We start from the raw sequence: 16,368 nt of genomic DNA, 5'->3' as shown, positions 1-16,368 counted from the left end.
CTAACAATGATCTATTCTACATGTTCCTTGAACTTTGTCCCCTTTGATCTCTCGTTTTCACACTTTACCCTTCCATATCTCTGTGTCACCCTCTCCCTTGACCCTCAGTCTGAAGAAGGGTCTCAACACCGAAACGCCACCCGTTCCTTCTCTCCAGAGATGCTGCCTGTCCCACTGAGTTACTCCAGCATTCTGTGTCTGTCTTCGGTGTAAAGCAGCATCTGCAGTTCCCTCCTACACACGGATGGGTAATATTTTGGGGCGGGACTCTTGCCTCTCACCCCCAACAACTTCTCCTTCAAAGGTATCAAAGGTATTTTATTGGTCACATTCACATACACCGAGGTGTAATGAAGTGGAATGCTTTTTGCTATTTTGCAGCACACAAAGAAAGAATACAGACATAACACCAATGAGAGTCTTAAACACAAAGAACATCCCCCCACAATGGCCCCCACCATGAGGGAAGGCACAAAGTCCAGTCCCCAGTTCACCCATAGTTGGGCCTATTGAGGCCTCCACAATTGCCTCTATGGAGGCCCGATGTTCCTGGCCGTTCTCGCCGGGTGGTGGAGCTCCAACGTCGGGAGAGTCCTCACAGCGGCATGGGAACCCTGGAACGGCCGCCTCCGTACTGGAGGCCGCGGCTTCCGAAGCCGACAAGGCCGCGCTGGTTGGAGCTCCACAACTGGCGATCTCGTCGCGAGATCCCAGGCTCCCGGTGTAAAGTTCGGCGCAGCTGGCCCGCTCCACAGTCCCGCAGCTCCGCGATGTTTTACCCGGCGGTCTCAGCTCACCGGAGCTCCAGCGCGGCGACCCAGGCAAGGCATCGCCCGCTCCGCGATAGCGCTCCAGCGCTGTGCCGCCGCCGAAGCTGAGGTTCTGGGCGGTCCCCGACAGGAAACGCCGCTCCAGGCCCGCTGGTAGGCCGCGAGGACGGGTCGAAGCTGCAGCCCAGAGAAAAGCTGCCTCTCCCGACCAGGTAGGGATCCTGAAAGGCAGTTTCCCCCTCCCCCCCCACACAAAAAAGTCTAGACCTCCAAACAAAACACTTTCACTAACTAAAAATAAAAATAAAACGGTGAAAAGACAGACAACTGCTGGCAGGGCAGCCGTGCACAGGACAGCGCCCCCTTCGAAGGGTCCTCCTTTGATTCATCTCAGGGAAGGTTCCTGACCTGAAGCTTCACCTATCTATGTTCTCCAAAGATGCTGCCTGACCAGTTGAGTTACTCCAGCACTTTGTGTCCTCTTTTGTAAGCCAGCATCTGCAGTTCCTTGTTTCTGTGGTTAAAGAAGTGTGTCTAAATTCAACCATTTGCCGAGTTCCCACACGGCAGGAGATGCCTGCAGCCACACAGCAGCTACCAAATCCATCCTGGTGCACTCTCTACGGTTGTATGAAGGGATTGTCATAAAATCAGGCTATGGAAAATAGGTTGGACTGCAGTACCGTTGAACGCCACCAAATGGTGCTGTTATCTGCACCATGTTGACTTCATAGTTCAGTGCCCTTGAAGAAACAAAGAACAGCAGTTACTGGTTTTACTAGAAAAGACATGGAGTGCTGGAGTAACTGAGCGAGTCAGGCAGCATTGCTGGAGAACATAGATAGGTGATGCTTAGGGTCAGAACCTTCTCCAGGTGTCTTGAATAAGGGCCATTCCCAGAGTACAAACACCCAACTTATGGATGCCCCTACATGCGAATTACCCCCGGCAACTTTAATAGCACATAACAATGTTATTTTGCTTATTTATGAACAACTAATGATGAACAGATTCTGGTATATCAGAACCAAACAGTCAGTCAATGAGAAAAAATGTACAAATCAACAAATTTACCCCCTGGGTAGGTGACATTTGCCCCCTAGGATAAATGTACCCCAGGTTGGGAAACCTTGGTTTAGAGGGATATGGGACATATGCAGCAAATATGTGGCTTTTGGTTCTTGGTTGGTATGGACGAGTCAGGCCAAAGGGCTTGTTTCCATGCTCTGTGACTTCAATGCCTCTATCATTGGCTGTTGCCCCATCTCATAGATTCAGACTGTGGACAGAGAGATCACATTTTATTGGCAGTAAAGCCATTTAGGGTATTTGGTGGATTAAATGACACTGTATAAAAGCTGTTGTTACTTCCCTATTAATATTCCATTCTTTTCATCTCTCCTCTGCCCTCTTCCTATTATTTTAACAGATCACATGGCAGCAATATCAAAATGGACTACTGGCTTCAAAACTGGACAGCACTCCACAGTCGCCGGAGAATCTGCACGTAAGCACCGATGTGAGTGCAATGGACAAAGCCCCGAATATAGCGGATGAGACCACAAACCTGCTGAATGAGCAGAACTCTTCGAAACGTAAATCTATTCACACTTCAGTAGACAACAATATATGACCTCCCTCCAAGGTCTGGTACTTCACATTGGGCATTAAACACAACTTCAGGACTGTTTGAGGGCAAAGAAAAGAACCATGTGGAACCAGATGGGAGCACCTGTACCTTGTGCTGTCCTCTGGAGAGTGTGGAATGAGACGAGTGCTGCTTTGTGTTTAACTAACCAGCTACGGTGGGTGGGTGGGTGGTGGGAACGTTCAGCTTTGGAGACCGTGCAGAAGAAAGTTGAGGTAAAGTTTTATCTCCATTGCCAAAGAAGTGATCCTCCGATGGCCTTTTCTTCCTTTCTGCTGATGAGATGGATGTCGAGGCCTTGCGCTCGCCGCTGTCTGCCGTGAACACCGTCCACTTGTCCAGGGTCCTTGCTCGCTCGCTGGCGGGCCGGCACGTTAAGTGATGCCTGGGGTTAAAGTTCAAGAAGCCTTCCATCTAATGGATTCCCAGCTCATTGTCAACTGTTCTTACCTCTGTTCGGTCATGATGGCAACTGTGGGATGTCTGTGCTTCCGTGCTCCCTTCCTCCCAACTATCACCTCCTCCCATGCCCCCTCCCCCCCCCCCCCCCTCAACACTCCCTCCTGCCTGATACTTGGCTGTCAAAGGAGCTAATCCCACTTCTGACACCATGTAAAGGAAACTAGACGTTGTCCATAGTCCTTTAACTAGATCTTTATTTAAACACTAATAACACACGTTCCAGCACTAACCACATCTGGTCTACACACGTACTGGAACCTAACGGGGAGGGAACATGCAGAGACTACAGTTATACTATAGAATGTGGGAGGGACAATATGCTAATGAGGTAGTTACATATATGGTTGCATGCATTACCATCTACGCTCCCCTTTCCCCGAGGCTTTCTTCTTTCTCTGATTCACCTTCCTCACTATTGCACACCTTCTTCCCCACCCCCCTCCCCCTCCCATCCCTGATGTTTGTCACCTTTCCTGATTTTCCCCATCCTGACACCCACTTCTTTACTCCTTCCTTGACGTTCGCCTCCTTGCCTGTTCCCTCCCTCGCTTCCTCGTCCGTTCCATTCCTCTCCTTCATTTTCATGTAACCCTGGGACAGTGCCTTACACTGTCCAGTTTTGCCAACATCGCTCCTTAGTTTGATCAGAGTTTCTGATCAGCTTCTGTCCAGGGTTTCTGACAGCTTCTGTCCAGATAACAAGGTCCTTCATCCGCACTTGTCCGTACAGCAAAGTATTAACAGAGCTGACCGAGGGCTTCTCTCACTTGCCCACCAGAGCCTAGGTAGCAGATTGTTCCAGATCTTCAACTGATCTACACCCCTATCCCATACTTCCCCCACGTGAAATTCAAAATTCAACCTCGCTGACAATTGAACCAGTTATTCCCTGGTTAATTTTATTCCATTAACAGGCATTAGGGCAGTATCAGGAAGGTGGTGCAACGGTAGAGTTGCTGCCTCACTGTGCCAGAGACCCTGGTTCGATCCTGATTACGGGTGCTGTCTTTATGGAGTTTGCACGTTCACCCTGTGACCAGGTGGGTTTTGTCCAGGTGCTCCGGGTTCCTCCTACATTCCAAAGACGTACAAGTTTGTAAGTTAATTGGCTTCTGTAAATTCTCCCCAGTGTGTAGGATAGAATTAGTATGAATGGGTGATCGCTGGTCGGCACAGACCTGGTGGGCTGAAGGCCTGTTTCCACGCTGTATCTCTAAGTTAAACTAAGGTCCCTTGGCTAGCTGGGATGAGGGTGAAAATAGAGGTGAAATGTTATTAAAAAAATTTAAATGGTTGACGGTAAAATGGAGTAACCTCTATGTGACTCTGGACCAATTCATCTCTTGGATCTGGTGTTTTTTCTCCTGTGGATTTTGAAGTATTGATCGGATCCGTGCACTCTCAGCAGCTATCAAAATGAAGCCATACGTGTTTGATTCTTTAAAATGGCTTGTTTCAGGAAGGCACGGACAAGCCTGTGTTTTCTTGTATTCCCCGTGTGTCCAGGTGAATGACCACCCTGAGGACATCTCTGAGCATGTGACTCAAACCCAACACCAAAGCTGCTTTCTGCAGACTAAGAATCCATCACTACAGATCGGAAAATTAATTCAACACTTTTCTGAGAAAGTCCCAAGACTGCTTGGAATGTGCATCCTACGTAAAGGCATCTTTGAAGAAACTGCCCTCATTTGGAGCTGACCATTCAGAAGAAGCAAATGTTTCCAGTAATATTCTGATGGGAGGCGAAGTGTGTATATTTAGTAACATTTCCTGGCTGTCCGAAAAATATAAAATCGTTTGGGGCATTTTTGTTATTACTGTAAGCTTGGTACATTTATGGTTTATTTCCAGAGTTCAGTTCTCGTATAAATTAAATTGCATGAGGCAGCAGATGCTGAAATCTTGTGCAAACCACAAAGTGCTGGAGCAACTCAGTGGATCAAGCAGAATGTATGGAGGGAAAGGACAGGTGTCATGTTGGGTCAGAATGAAATTGCTGCCGGTTGGAGGCAACATTTCCATCTTGTAAGACAATTTAACTTGCGTGCCCCACTCCCCCTCTCCCCCCACGTTCTCTCTCTCTCTCTCTCAGCTGTAGTTCAGTACGCAGTGCCATCCACACTGCCGATTGCAGGATGGCTTTTTATTTTCAGGCATAGTTGAGATATAAATGAACACAAATACACCGGTCAGTTTTGCAAGTCATGACTTCTCTGACTAATGTAATGTCTGTCAGCATATTCTCAGGAGTGACTTGCAGTGTAATCATTGCTGTTGATTTATTTACATTATGTTTTTCAGGTTTCCTCTTGTCTTCCAGTTTGCACTCCAGGCTGACTTTTTGATGAAACATTTGTATTCTTGGGGATGAAGTTTTAACTGTTTAGTATTTGGTTACAGAATATTGACAAAGACACAACTCATTTGAGCAATTGTGTTGGCCAGTCTGTGAGCCATTCCTTTTACTAGTTAAATTGAGAATGGGTAAGGTACCCCCCTTAACAGAACAAACTTGTTATTATACGAGATGATTTAAAGGGGAGGGGAGGGTGTTATTCTGGTCTTATGTCTTTTCTTGCATGGTGTTTCCTTGTACTTTGTCATGTTGGCTACCATGAACCTGGTGGCTCTGTTTGGGGAAACTCATAAGTAGGATTCCTTCTCCCAGTTTAACTGTCGGTCTTAGCAACCAAAGTGTTTGCCAGCAACATTAGAAGGGGACATGGTTGGGTATGGCTGTAATGTCCACTGAGGTCATAGCCTAGCGTACAAGTCAAAACCTGCAAGGTGAAAGGGAGCTTTTTTTTTTTTACAAATAAAATATTGGTGGCTTATAAATAGAATGGCTCCCTCGAACATATGCCATGGTGTTGAGTTTTCTTATTTATTTCCATTGAATCTCATAAAATCTTACCCCTCCCTTAGTTTAATGTCCCGTTGAGGTTACAAAGCTTTAAAACGTGTTCTTCCTCGTCAGCTGGCCGTGGTGGGGCAAAGGATGAAAATGTTGCAGAATAAAGTGTGCACTAAGAAAGGGCAATCATTTTTCAAAGAATAGTTTTTAGAATTTCTTTTATATCTATATATAAATAAAGCTATATACTAAAGTAAATGTTTTGGACACTTGCAATAAACAAACTTTGATGACTATATTGGCCAATGAAGGGTGGAGAGAGCAAAGGAGGAACATAGAACAGCACAGGAACAGGCCCTTTGGCCCACATTTCTATGCCGAAAAGGGGAGGCGTGCAGTTTTCTTCTACTTGGCTACTTCGAGAATCGAGAAAAGGTCCGTGTGTGTGTGTGTGTGTGTGTGCGCGTGCAAAGCACTATCAATCTTGAATGTAATCTAGGTACTGGTGCACTCCCAATCCAACCTCCTGACTTCTTGCCGGGTACCATTCCTCTGGTTCCACGTATTCAGGAAACAATTGAATTAAAAAACCTAGTTGAGCCCCAATGGGTGGGGCTAGGTGTAATATTTATTTTGTAATGAGGTTTTAATTTGTACATTTGTGAGATTTTTCTCGTTTGCATTGATGTATTCTGTCTTTTTAAGTGTTTTTTTTTTTTTTTACAGAAAATGCTAAACCATTATGTACAATTCCATTGCATTGTTTTGAACGATTGCCTGTTTTTGGGTTGTGCACTTTCTGCCATTTTTAATAGATGTTATGCATATTCCTCTGTCTGGTATATTGCACACTTTGCCAATGGAAACTCAATTTGTTTCTGAGATTAGCAAGTTTTTTTTGTCTACTTCCAAACAGATGTGTCAAAGTTTTGATCTGAAACATGATAGAGTTTTTGTAAGCAGGGTGTGTTAATCTAATTTTCTTATTCTCGTGGTATGTACATGCTATGAGAATTTGTGGGTAATGCAATCTGCTTAATTAGGTAAAAATCTGTTTTGGGGGTGTATTATATATTTCTCAATTAAAAAGAATTTAAATCTTTGGAAGTTTTTTTAATGTTTTCTCGGAAAAGGCTTTTGCAATCTGAAAGACTGTTATGTAGAATATTCTGGTCTCCACTTCTACTGAACCATCCACCCCCTTTTGGAAACTGCATCTATTGAGCTCCTTCTGACTGACTTTTCTATTGCATGTAATGTTTCGGCTATTGAGTTCACTGACTGGCATATTCATGCACACCTTGATGAAAACCATTCAAGATGTTTTTATTTCATCATTTGTTGATAGTGGAGGGTCTCCACCTCACATCCTTGTTCAGGTTGCCACCAGACATATAAACAAACAAAGACCCATTGAGCTTGTACTCATGGTTTTATCAATGGAAATTGACCCAACTTGTCCATGTCAATCAAGTTGGCATTCTGGGCTAGTCCCATTTGGCCCCTATCCATTGTAACCATTATTATTTGCTTGCATTTGACTCAGCCATTATTACCTTGCACCCGTTTTCACACCATGGGACAGGCAGAGGGAAATACCAGAGAAAAGCCACATGGTCACTCAGTGTGGTAAATCCCTCTTGCCTTCCCTCAGTTAATTGAAGCCATTCCAGAGATATAGATACATAGAAAATAGGTGCAGGAGTAGGCCATTCGGCCCTTCGAGCCTGCTCCGCCATTCAATATGATCATGGCTGATCATCCAACTCAGTATCCCGTACCTGCCTTCTCTCCATACCCCCTGATCCCTTTAGCCACAAGGGCCACATCTGGTGACAGATGACATGGATCAAATCTCATCTGTTATTTGACATCTGTGGAATATACAAAAATACCATTATGCACATGTTGGTTTCTAGAACATCAATGTTAAAATGTCCAGAGAGCAGAATATGTTTGGTACTGATGATAGATACAAAATGCTGGAGCAACTCAACGGGTCTGGCAGCATCTCTGGAGAGGAATGGGTGACGGGTTGAGTCTGGACAAGGGTCTCGACCAGAAATCACCCGTTCCTTCTCTCCAGAGAGGCCGCCTGTTACTCCAGCACTTTGTGTCTATCTTCGGTGTAAACCAGCGTCTGCAGTTCCTTCTTAGTACACAGAATCAGTTTGGTATGCAGCTTCAATGGATACCCTGGGGCACATGGGGAAAGTGGGGTTAAATCGCCTAAATAAACGTGGCTGGGACAGTTAGAACTGTCGTGCATTACTGCAGCATGTTTTCTTTCCACGGAACCCTTCCAGAAACAGATGGTGTGATGTCCCCTTTCACACAGAGTGGTGAATATCTGGAATTCTCTGCCACAGAAGGTAGTTGAGGCCAGTTCATTGGCTATATTTAAGAGGGTTAGATGTGGCCTTTGTGGCTAAAGAGATCAGGGGGTATGGAGAGAAGGCAGGGATCGGATACTGAGTTGGATGGTCATATTGAATGGCGGTGCAGGCTCGAAGGGCCGAATGGCCTACTCCTGCACCTATTTTCTATGTCTATGAAATCAGAATGTTTGATAAATTCTGCCTCATCATGAATAGAATAGAATAGAATAGTTTCTTTATTGTCATTGTAACATGGGCCATGTACAACGAAATTTAAAATGTCAGCATTCAAACATTTCTAAAGCTAACGAAACATCCACGGTAAAATAATAAAGATAAGCAAATAAATAAATATCTAGACAAAGCACGCATACACACCCAACCACCTCATCTTCTGTCGATTTCAAGGGTTACCACAGTCACTTAGTCTGTATCGCACCTGCACCTTGGCGGCACCTTTATTTTTATAGCAGTGGGGTATAACAATTACAGCATTTGAAACCTTGTGGATCCCGTCTGCCTGGCCAACAGTACAGGGAGTCCGGGGTGCCGAATGTCCTTTATTATTTGGGTTTTTTTTTGGTTAGCGGGAACTGTGTAGGTCCTCCAAGGTATAAGGGCCATTCCGACAATCCTCTGGGCGTCCATATGCCTATGGAGCGCTTTTTTGAAATGATGTGCCAATGAACCACACGCCTCCACACTATGTTAGTGGGAGCTCATTCCACACTGCCACCAAGCGTAAAGAAGTTCCCCCTGATATTTATTCCCTGAACTTCTGTCCCTTAAGTGCAGTCTCTCTGCTGGACCTTTTTGAAGCGCAGTGGTGTTCCCTATTCTCAAAGGGAAAAGCTTGTCCATTCATTCAATGGCAGATCTCTTCATGTGCACTAAATTTCAGTAGGCATTGCAAAGACCAGAGACACTAGACAACAATATAGTCAAACCACCTTCACTAGACAGTTTTAAGGGGGCACTAACAGCACGTTAGTGTGCACAACACAACGCACCTATTGTCTATGTTTCTATATGTCTATACACTTCAGAATTCACTATGCTACTACCATCAGTTGTTTTCCTTCCAGAAACAGCTGGTGTGATGTCCCCTCCATATGCAGCAGAGCGGTGCAGCTCTGCCCCTTTAAGAGCTGCAGCATTGTATATGTTTGCCGCGAGCTCTCAACCGCACTTGCTCGTGTCTAGCTCCCGCCCCCTCGGCGTGATTGGGCGTGCTTGGTTCCCATTGGGTGGATGTCATGTCAATCATGCGGCAGGGGCGGGGTGAGGAGGACCAGCAGGTTTGGTGGTGTTGGCCCGCGTCACGTGACGGGGGGGGGGGGGGGTGCTAGAAGATGGCGCCGGGAGCGCGGTGCTTGTGGGTGCTGTGCGCCCTGTGCGGCCTGGAGCTCGGGCAGGCGGCCTCACGGGGGGCCCAGGTCCGCCGCGGGGCCAGGCTGGAGAGCGGCGCCGGCCACGTCTACATGGACGGCGGGGTGATTAAAGCGAGTCCCAGGGCCAGCTTCGACCTGAGGGTCTTCGGCCCGGAGCTGGAGCGGGCCGTGTGGCCTTGGCTGGGCTTCAGCCGCGACCCGAGCTGCGACAACCACAGCCTGGAGAGCGGGTGGCTGCGGCTGGTGGCGGAGAAGCAGCAGCCGAACAGCTCGGTGCTGGTGAGGGTCGAGGCCGGTGCCGCCGGCTTGTATTACCTGTGCGCCCTAGGCAACGGGGGGCTGTGGTCATCGCTGGGGGACTGGAAGACCCAGCTGGACATCCAGCCCCAGCCCCAGCCCGCCGCCGCCAGTATTCTGGCCGTGTGGGGCCAGATCCTGCTGCTGGCCGTCCTGCTCTTGTCCTCGGCCCTGTTTAACCTGCTCCACCTCAGTGTCCTGTGGTTGGACCCTCTGGAGTTGCACATCATCCGCCATTGTGGCTCTGAGAGGGAGAAGAAAAGTGCAAAGTCCCTGGAGCCCATCAGGAAAAGGGGCAATTTGGTTCTCTCCTCCCTGGTACTGGGCAGCGTCTTGGCGAACTCAGCCCTGGGTGTCTTATTCTACCTGGCATTTGATGCCATCCTGCCTGCTATATTTGTCTGTGCAGCTCTAATGTTTCTGATTTGTGAGATCCTTCCCTATACCATCTGCTCGCGATATGGTTTCGCCATTGCCTCCAGGACTTCCTGGCTGACTTGCCTTTTCATAATCATCACCTTCCCCGTTTCCTTGCCGGTGGCCCTGGTACTCGATTTAGCCTTGCGCCAGGATATCAGCACCTGCTACATCCGAGAAAAAATCCTGGATATGCTGAGGTCTAGTGACCCGTACAGGGAATTTGTTAAGGAAGAGTTCAGTAGAGGGGCACTGAGGACTAAAGTGGTGGAGGACATTATGACCAACCTGAACGATTGTTTCATGCTTAGCGCAGGAGCTGTGCTAGATTTCAATACCATGTCTGAAATCATGCAGTGTGGCCACACCCGAATCCCAGTGTATGAAGACGAGAAGTCCAACATTGTAGACATAGTCTATGTGAAGGATCTGGCAATGGTGGACCCTGAAGACTGCACACCTTTGAATACTATCACCAAGTTCTACAACCACCCGTTGCATTTTGTGTTTAATGACACCAAGTTGGATGCTGTCCTGGAAGAGTTTAAGAAAGGTGAATATGCGTTTGCGATAGCAGGGACAAATTCTTCTGCTGACTTGGCAAATGAAATTTCTCGTATGTTGCGAAACATACTTGGCTAATAAAGTATTATCGTGATTGTGAGAATGAGTTTCCTGCACTAACATGAATTGCAATGTCCTGGTTTATTATGAAAAGTCAATGTCAATACGTAGTCAACAATTTATTAAGTATCAAAAAATAGTTTCAAGGTCATCCAGATACTTCATTCTGTTCAGTATCAGAAGCTTGTGTTTGTGTAAGGTCCTCATTGTAGTAAATTCACTCCTCATGGGCAATGTAAATTATGTTTGAATAAGAGGGGTGGTTCTAAAATGTTGGTATCTAAATGTCGCTTCTTTGATTATTATCGAGCATTTCTGCCAGAAGTAAGGAGTTGCTATGACTTCCCCTTTCTAAAGGTCCGGGTCATTCTTGCTCAATATCACAATGATCAGGGGATTAATTGTGGTCTGTTCCTTTGTAGGATTACCAGTTTAAGAAGCTACTTTATTAAGCATTCACAGCATGTCTTTATTTTTTTTTAATCGTGTATCATTAATTCTTCATAGATTGGCCAGCTCTCCAACACGGTAGGCAATGAGTTTGCTTCAAATCTTTTAATAATTGCTTCCAACACCATGTGATGAATTCCACTTGAGAATTAAGCACCCTTTCCTGCCTGAGACCAATAAAAAATTTAAATATCCTATCAATACCAGTGAAGAAATGAAACAGGATCCGGAGGACTAAGCATTTCAGTAAAGTTAGAAAATTGTGGCAGGGTTGGTAGGAGAACCTATGGGTACTGAGTGTTGGTGCTGAATGCTTTGTTGAAAACTCTTCTGGATTTAAACGCATCTGTGGAGTTTATCGTTGGTTTGAGATAAATCATTAGTTTGTCCTCAATTGGAACTTTGTCTTGCATAACTAATGCAGGATCTTGGCATAACACACAGGCTGTTTACCAGAATTATGCCAGCATTAAGTGAAATAAACTAAAGGCGAAAAAAGCTGAGGTTGTACTCCTCAGAGCAAACTTTTTATGGCCCAATGTAAATAAAACGATGGTCATAATGGTCGTAAAAAAAGGCTGAGATTTGATGCCTCTTCAATAACTAATTAACAATAACACCAAGGAGAGATTGTAAAGGGTGATCTGGCAATCAGTATAACCTAATTCTGTTCAAGAGAACCGGACAAATGCTTTTGATTTAATCATAATGATGTAGTGAAAGAGTAGGGTTTAGTTTATTGTCACATGTACCGAGGTATGGTGAAAAGCTTTTGTTGTGTGCTAACCAGTCAGCGGAAAGAAAATACAATAGAGCCATTCACAGTGTACAGATACATGATAAAGGGAATAACGTTTTGAATGAATAGGATTGTATCAAAGAACTGATGCAAGTTTAAGGGACCAAAGTGCCTCATTATTCGATGATTTCTACAAAGCAGTTTTGAATTAAAAGATAAAATATTGAAGAAGCTGAAAAAATGTGTATCTGATTCATAACTTAAGTGAGCATTATGCTTCCATTTGATTTATATATACACAAAATTCACAAGATCAGAATGTATGGCCAAGTTCTAAATATTGAATAGTTTTAATAAAATATCATGAGGGAAATAGAGAAAGTTAAGATTTTCTCAGTGTTGACCCCAGCTCAACACTTTAACCATGTTTAGTTTTACTTTTTGCAGTGTTTTATAACAGTTTTCCATCCATATTTTGTGTTCTGAGGCAAGTCACACATGGCTATGGTCCAGAAGGTGAACAATGAGGGTGACGGTGACCCTTTCTACGAGGTGATGGGCTTGGTGACGCTGGGAGATGTTATCGAAGAAATCATCAAATCAGAAATCCTTGATGAATCAGATGATGGTAAGTTTAAACATTGTGGCATTTCAGTAAATCCATATCCAATAAGATTACATGCATTTGCACCACTCAAACCAGCCAAGGAAAATAAAAAATTCTGCAGATGCTAGAACTGTGAAATAAAAATTGAAAGTGCTGGAAACACTCAGCAGGTCAGACAGTATGCAAGGAAAGAGAAGAGAGCTAATGTTTCAGATCATAGGGTCTTGGGACTGAAACATTTACTCTTGATTTTTTCCAAGATGTCTGACCTAAATGTATGTCGCAATTATGTCTTTATTACATAAACTAGTGATTTGGCCTAAAGGATCTCTGCTGCTACTTATGCCGTAAGTAACCTTAGTCATTGTGTCATACATAGCATGGAAACAACCTTCGACACAACTTGCCCTATCCCAAATTACTTAAGACTGTCAATACATTGCTATTAATTGCATTCATGCTCTGTCACAGTTACTCCTTTGTGGTGGGAATTCCAGTTTATAATGATCCTCTGAGTTCTTTAATCCCTTTTTGATTTACTAGCGACTATTTAATATTTTTGGCCCTTGCGCTCTTGTCTGTATGAGAACACATTTTCTCCACACCTGCCCAAACAACATTTAAACCTCAATTTAACTGCTACTTCTGAGAGCTTTATATTTCTCTTGGGGGAAAGATGTTCTTTTGCATTTCCTATGCCCATGGCATTCTGTTCAAATTAAATATTGATGAGCCCTTGTGGCACGAAGGGTGAAAGCCACATTATGTACATTATCCCAGGACAATCTGAGTCATTTGACTTTTCATTCTGTGATGGTGCAAAGGTCCTGCTCCAACTGGCCTCTGCCCTTAGGGGGAAGGTAATCAGCCTTGGCTATTGTTCCTGTTGCTTTTGCTATAACGTGGAAGACCAGCTTGCTGTCTTTGCATAAGAATGAATGATGTCTGATGCTTGTACAGATCTGGTACAAGTTTGAGTGCGAGGCCTTGAGACAATCGTAATTGGATTTTTTTTCCTTCCGCAGCAGACCTCAAAGTGAAAAAAAAACCTCCTACTGTCAGCTTTCCTATTGAGCGCAAGAAAGAAGACTTTTCTTTTTTTAAGGTGCCTGATATCGACCTAAAGGTCAAGATTTCACCTCAGCTTTTATTAGCAACTCAGCGCTTCTTATCCAGAGGTAGGGAGGCAGTTACCTCTCTTAGAGCTCGAGAGTTTCTCTCTGGCTTCCAAAAATGAAACAATAATATACAGGATTTATTGCAAAACTAATTGTTCAAGGGAGAAGAGTCGGCACCAAGGGGCAAGAAAGCTCTCAGATGGCAATGCTTTTGATCTGGTTTAGAGAAAAGTATAGTATTATTGCAAGGGCAACAGGTCTGCCCATGTGTAATATTAAGAGGGAGATACAAGAAAATGCAGATGCTGAAATGTTGAGTAAAGCGCATAGTGCAGGAGTAACTTAACAAGTCCGGCAGCATCTCTAGAGAACATGGATGTGATGTCTGAAAAGGGGCCCTGACGTGAAATGTTGCCTATTACATGTCCTGCTGATATGCTGCCTGACCCAATGAGTTACTCCAGCACTTCAGTACTCCAGACCTGACCACAATCTGAGTACTTGCAGTATTTTTCGTGCCACCCGTGATTGTTGCCATAAATGTAGCAATTTTAAATAGGCTGTTTATCTGTTGGATGAAATACCAAATATTGACCAGAACAGAGGAACACGTGCAGTGTTGAGCAAATCATCCTGCCCTGAACTGAACCTGAACTTGGCAGGTAAACCTGATCCCAAGATATTGTTGGATCCTGTTTGGCTTGTATTGGTTGGGCAGCCTCTAAATGAATACCTGACTTGAGCTGTGGATTTAACACTGAGAGGAGCCCAGCAATATTTCCGATGCAAGAACTGGCAAAATTTGGGCTGTTTGAACAGAGAACAATAAACTGGGAGGGAGTTACCAGTGAGGACAGGATCGACGGCGGGAGCTGCCAGAGGGGATAAATTAAACATTTTGCAAGGAACTGCACTGCATTAAAAGGTTTATCGGATTTCACTACTACTAGAAGACCTGGTATAAGTGAACTTAAGAAATAAATGTGCAGTCAGTCCTGTTATAACCTGTGTTTCCATCACAATAATTGGATATAATGCAATTTATGACTGGTCGGGGGGGGGGGGGGGGGGGGGGTCTATTGTCACTATGTGGGACAAATTCTTTATAACACAACTTCAATCGGGAATAAGAACCACTTAAAAGTGGAATTTGACAAGCAGAATCAAAGCTGTCTTGGGTTTTTTTTTTTAAAGGCTCTTGGGGGTGAAATAAACTGTTTCCATGTATCTTTGCATTAATCAAAAGCTGTTGTCTTTAAGAACGCAACTGCTAGTTTCACCACAGGGGCCGTAGAAATGAACAAGCCACCATTCCCTTGTTGCTTGTGCATGATGCTCTAGTAAATAATGTAACATGCAGCTTTTAGTGGTTTTTGCTTGTAGATTTGTGTTTTTGAAAATTTTGGGAGGGGGGAAATGCAACTTTATTGAGAGTCCAAACACCAGCTCCCTAACCCTCTTTTTGCCATTGAAACATTCCCTATTTATAATGTGATCTGCTATGTGTTTCATAGGAATACATGCCACATAGCATAACTACCTTTACCTACTTTGGCCCAGTTCATAATGGTCAATGGACAGCCACATTGTCTGGGATGATATAAAAAATCTGAACCGACAGCTATTTGATGCCACAAACTCAACTCTTAGTCAGAAATATTCCAAAGTTTGTTGTCTGTGTGTGATTAAAATCAGAAAATAATCTCCCTTTTCAAGAATCCCTGGTGCTGGGTGTATTAATTTATTAGACACTTCAAATTGTGACACTAATTAGAACATTGCAAATAAAGCTGGAAATCGCCGCTATAATGACTGCAGGCTGTCTTCACAGAGGTGGAGCTGTTCAACCCCTCGAGGGTCTCTGAGAGCGTTCTTCTTCATCTGCTCAAGCAGTCCAGTGTCAACCAGGAGGTGAAGTTTAATGAAAATGACAAACTGGCTCCCGAGCACTACCTGTACCAACGGAATCAACCAGTTGATTACTTCATTCTTGTGCTGCAGGTGGGTTGAATTCCTGCTCTCTGCTCTTGAAGATAAAGCAAAGAATTAACATACATACCAAATTGCTTGCACTTGGATAACCCTGATCTGAGTCCTTCACAAATACCTTTCTAGGGTTTCAAGTATATCTGGATAAGTTGGGTAGATGGGCCAAGGAATGGCAAATGGAATTTAATTTTAAAGTTAACTTTAAACTTTTAAAACTTTAACTGTAAAGTGTTGTATTTTGATATGTCACACTCTCCAGGGCAGGTAGAATGTGGTGGAACAAAGATCTGGGAGTACAGGTGCATGCATCTCAAAATGGTGAGAAGGGTGTTTGGCACACTTGCTTTTATTGAGAAGGCGATTGAGAGTTAGCAAAAGTTAGCACATGATCAAGTTGTGCAAGTTATTGCTACGATCATACTTGGAATAATCTGTGCAGTTCTGGTCATCCAGCTATAGAAAAGATGTAATTAAGTTGGAAAGGATGCAGCAGAGATTTATCAGGATGTCGGGGTTGTGTTTATAGGGAGAGATTGGATAGACTGTGATTCTTCTTTGGAGCGTAGACGTCTGAGGACAATCGTAATGAGGTGCAGAAGATCACGAGGGGCACGGATAAAG

The 16,368-nt window shown here is 44.3% G+C and overlaps 2 protein-coding genes across 6 annotated transcripts in view; both read left to right on the top strand.

Annotated features, from left to right (window-relative positions):
• LOC129713368 (metal transporter CNNM4-like) overlaps positions 1-6,839 on the top strand; it is a 33,306-nt gene extending 26,467 nt beyond the window's left edge. For both annotated transcript variants that reach the window (XM_055662372.1, XM_055662371.1), the window contains one exon: positions 2,200-6,839. In XM_055662372.1, the coding sequence (XP_055518347.1) occupies positions 2,200-2,403 (204 nt within the window). In that variant the 3' untranslated portion in view covers positions 2,404-6,839. The remainder of the gene's footprint in view (positions 1-2,199) is intronic.
• A 2,616-nt stretch (positions 6,840-9,455) lies between these two features.
• The window catches only part of LOC129713369 (metal transporter CNNM3), a 135,036-nt gene continuing 128,123 nt past the window's right edge, over positions 9,456-16,368 (top strand). For 3 of the 4 annotated variants that reach the window (XR_008726212.1, XM_055662373.1, XM_055662375.1), the window contains exons 1-4: positions 9,456-10,773; positions 12,521-12,661; positions 13,666-13,818; positions 15,590-15,759. Coding sequence is in view for 3 of the 4 variants with exons in the window: in XM_055662373.1 (XP_055518348.1) it covers positions 9,468-10,773; positions 12,521-12,661; positions 13,666-13,818; positions 15,590-15,759 (1,770 nt within the window). In the remaining variant the exon portion in view is untranslated. The remainder of the gene's footprint in view (positions 10,774-12,520; positions 12,662-13,665; positions 13,819-15,589; positions 15,760-16,368) is intronic. The other variant, XM_055662374.1, reaches the window with a different exon arrangement.

Source organism: Leucoraja erinacea, chromosome 35 (assembly GCF_028641065.1).
Source record: "Leucoraja erinacea ecotype New England chromosome 35, Leri_hhj_1, whole genome shotgun sequence".
NCBI lineage: Eukaryota > Metazoa > Chordata > Chondrichthyes > Rajiformes > Rajidae > Leucoraja > Leucoraja erinaceus.
This window is presented reverse-complemented; position numbering and strand designations above follow the sequence as displayed.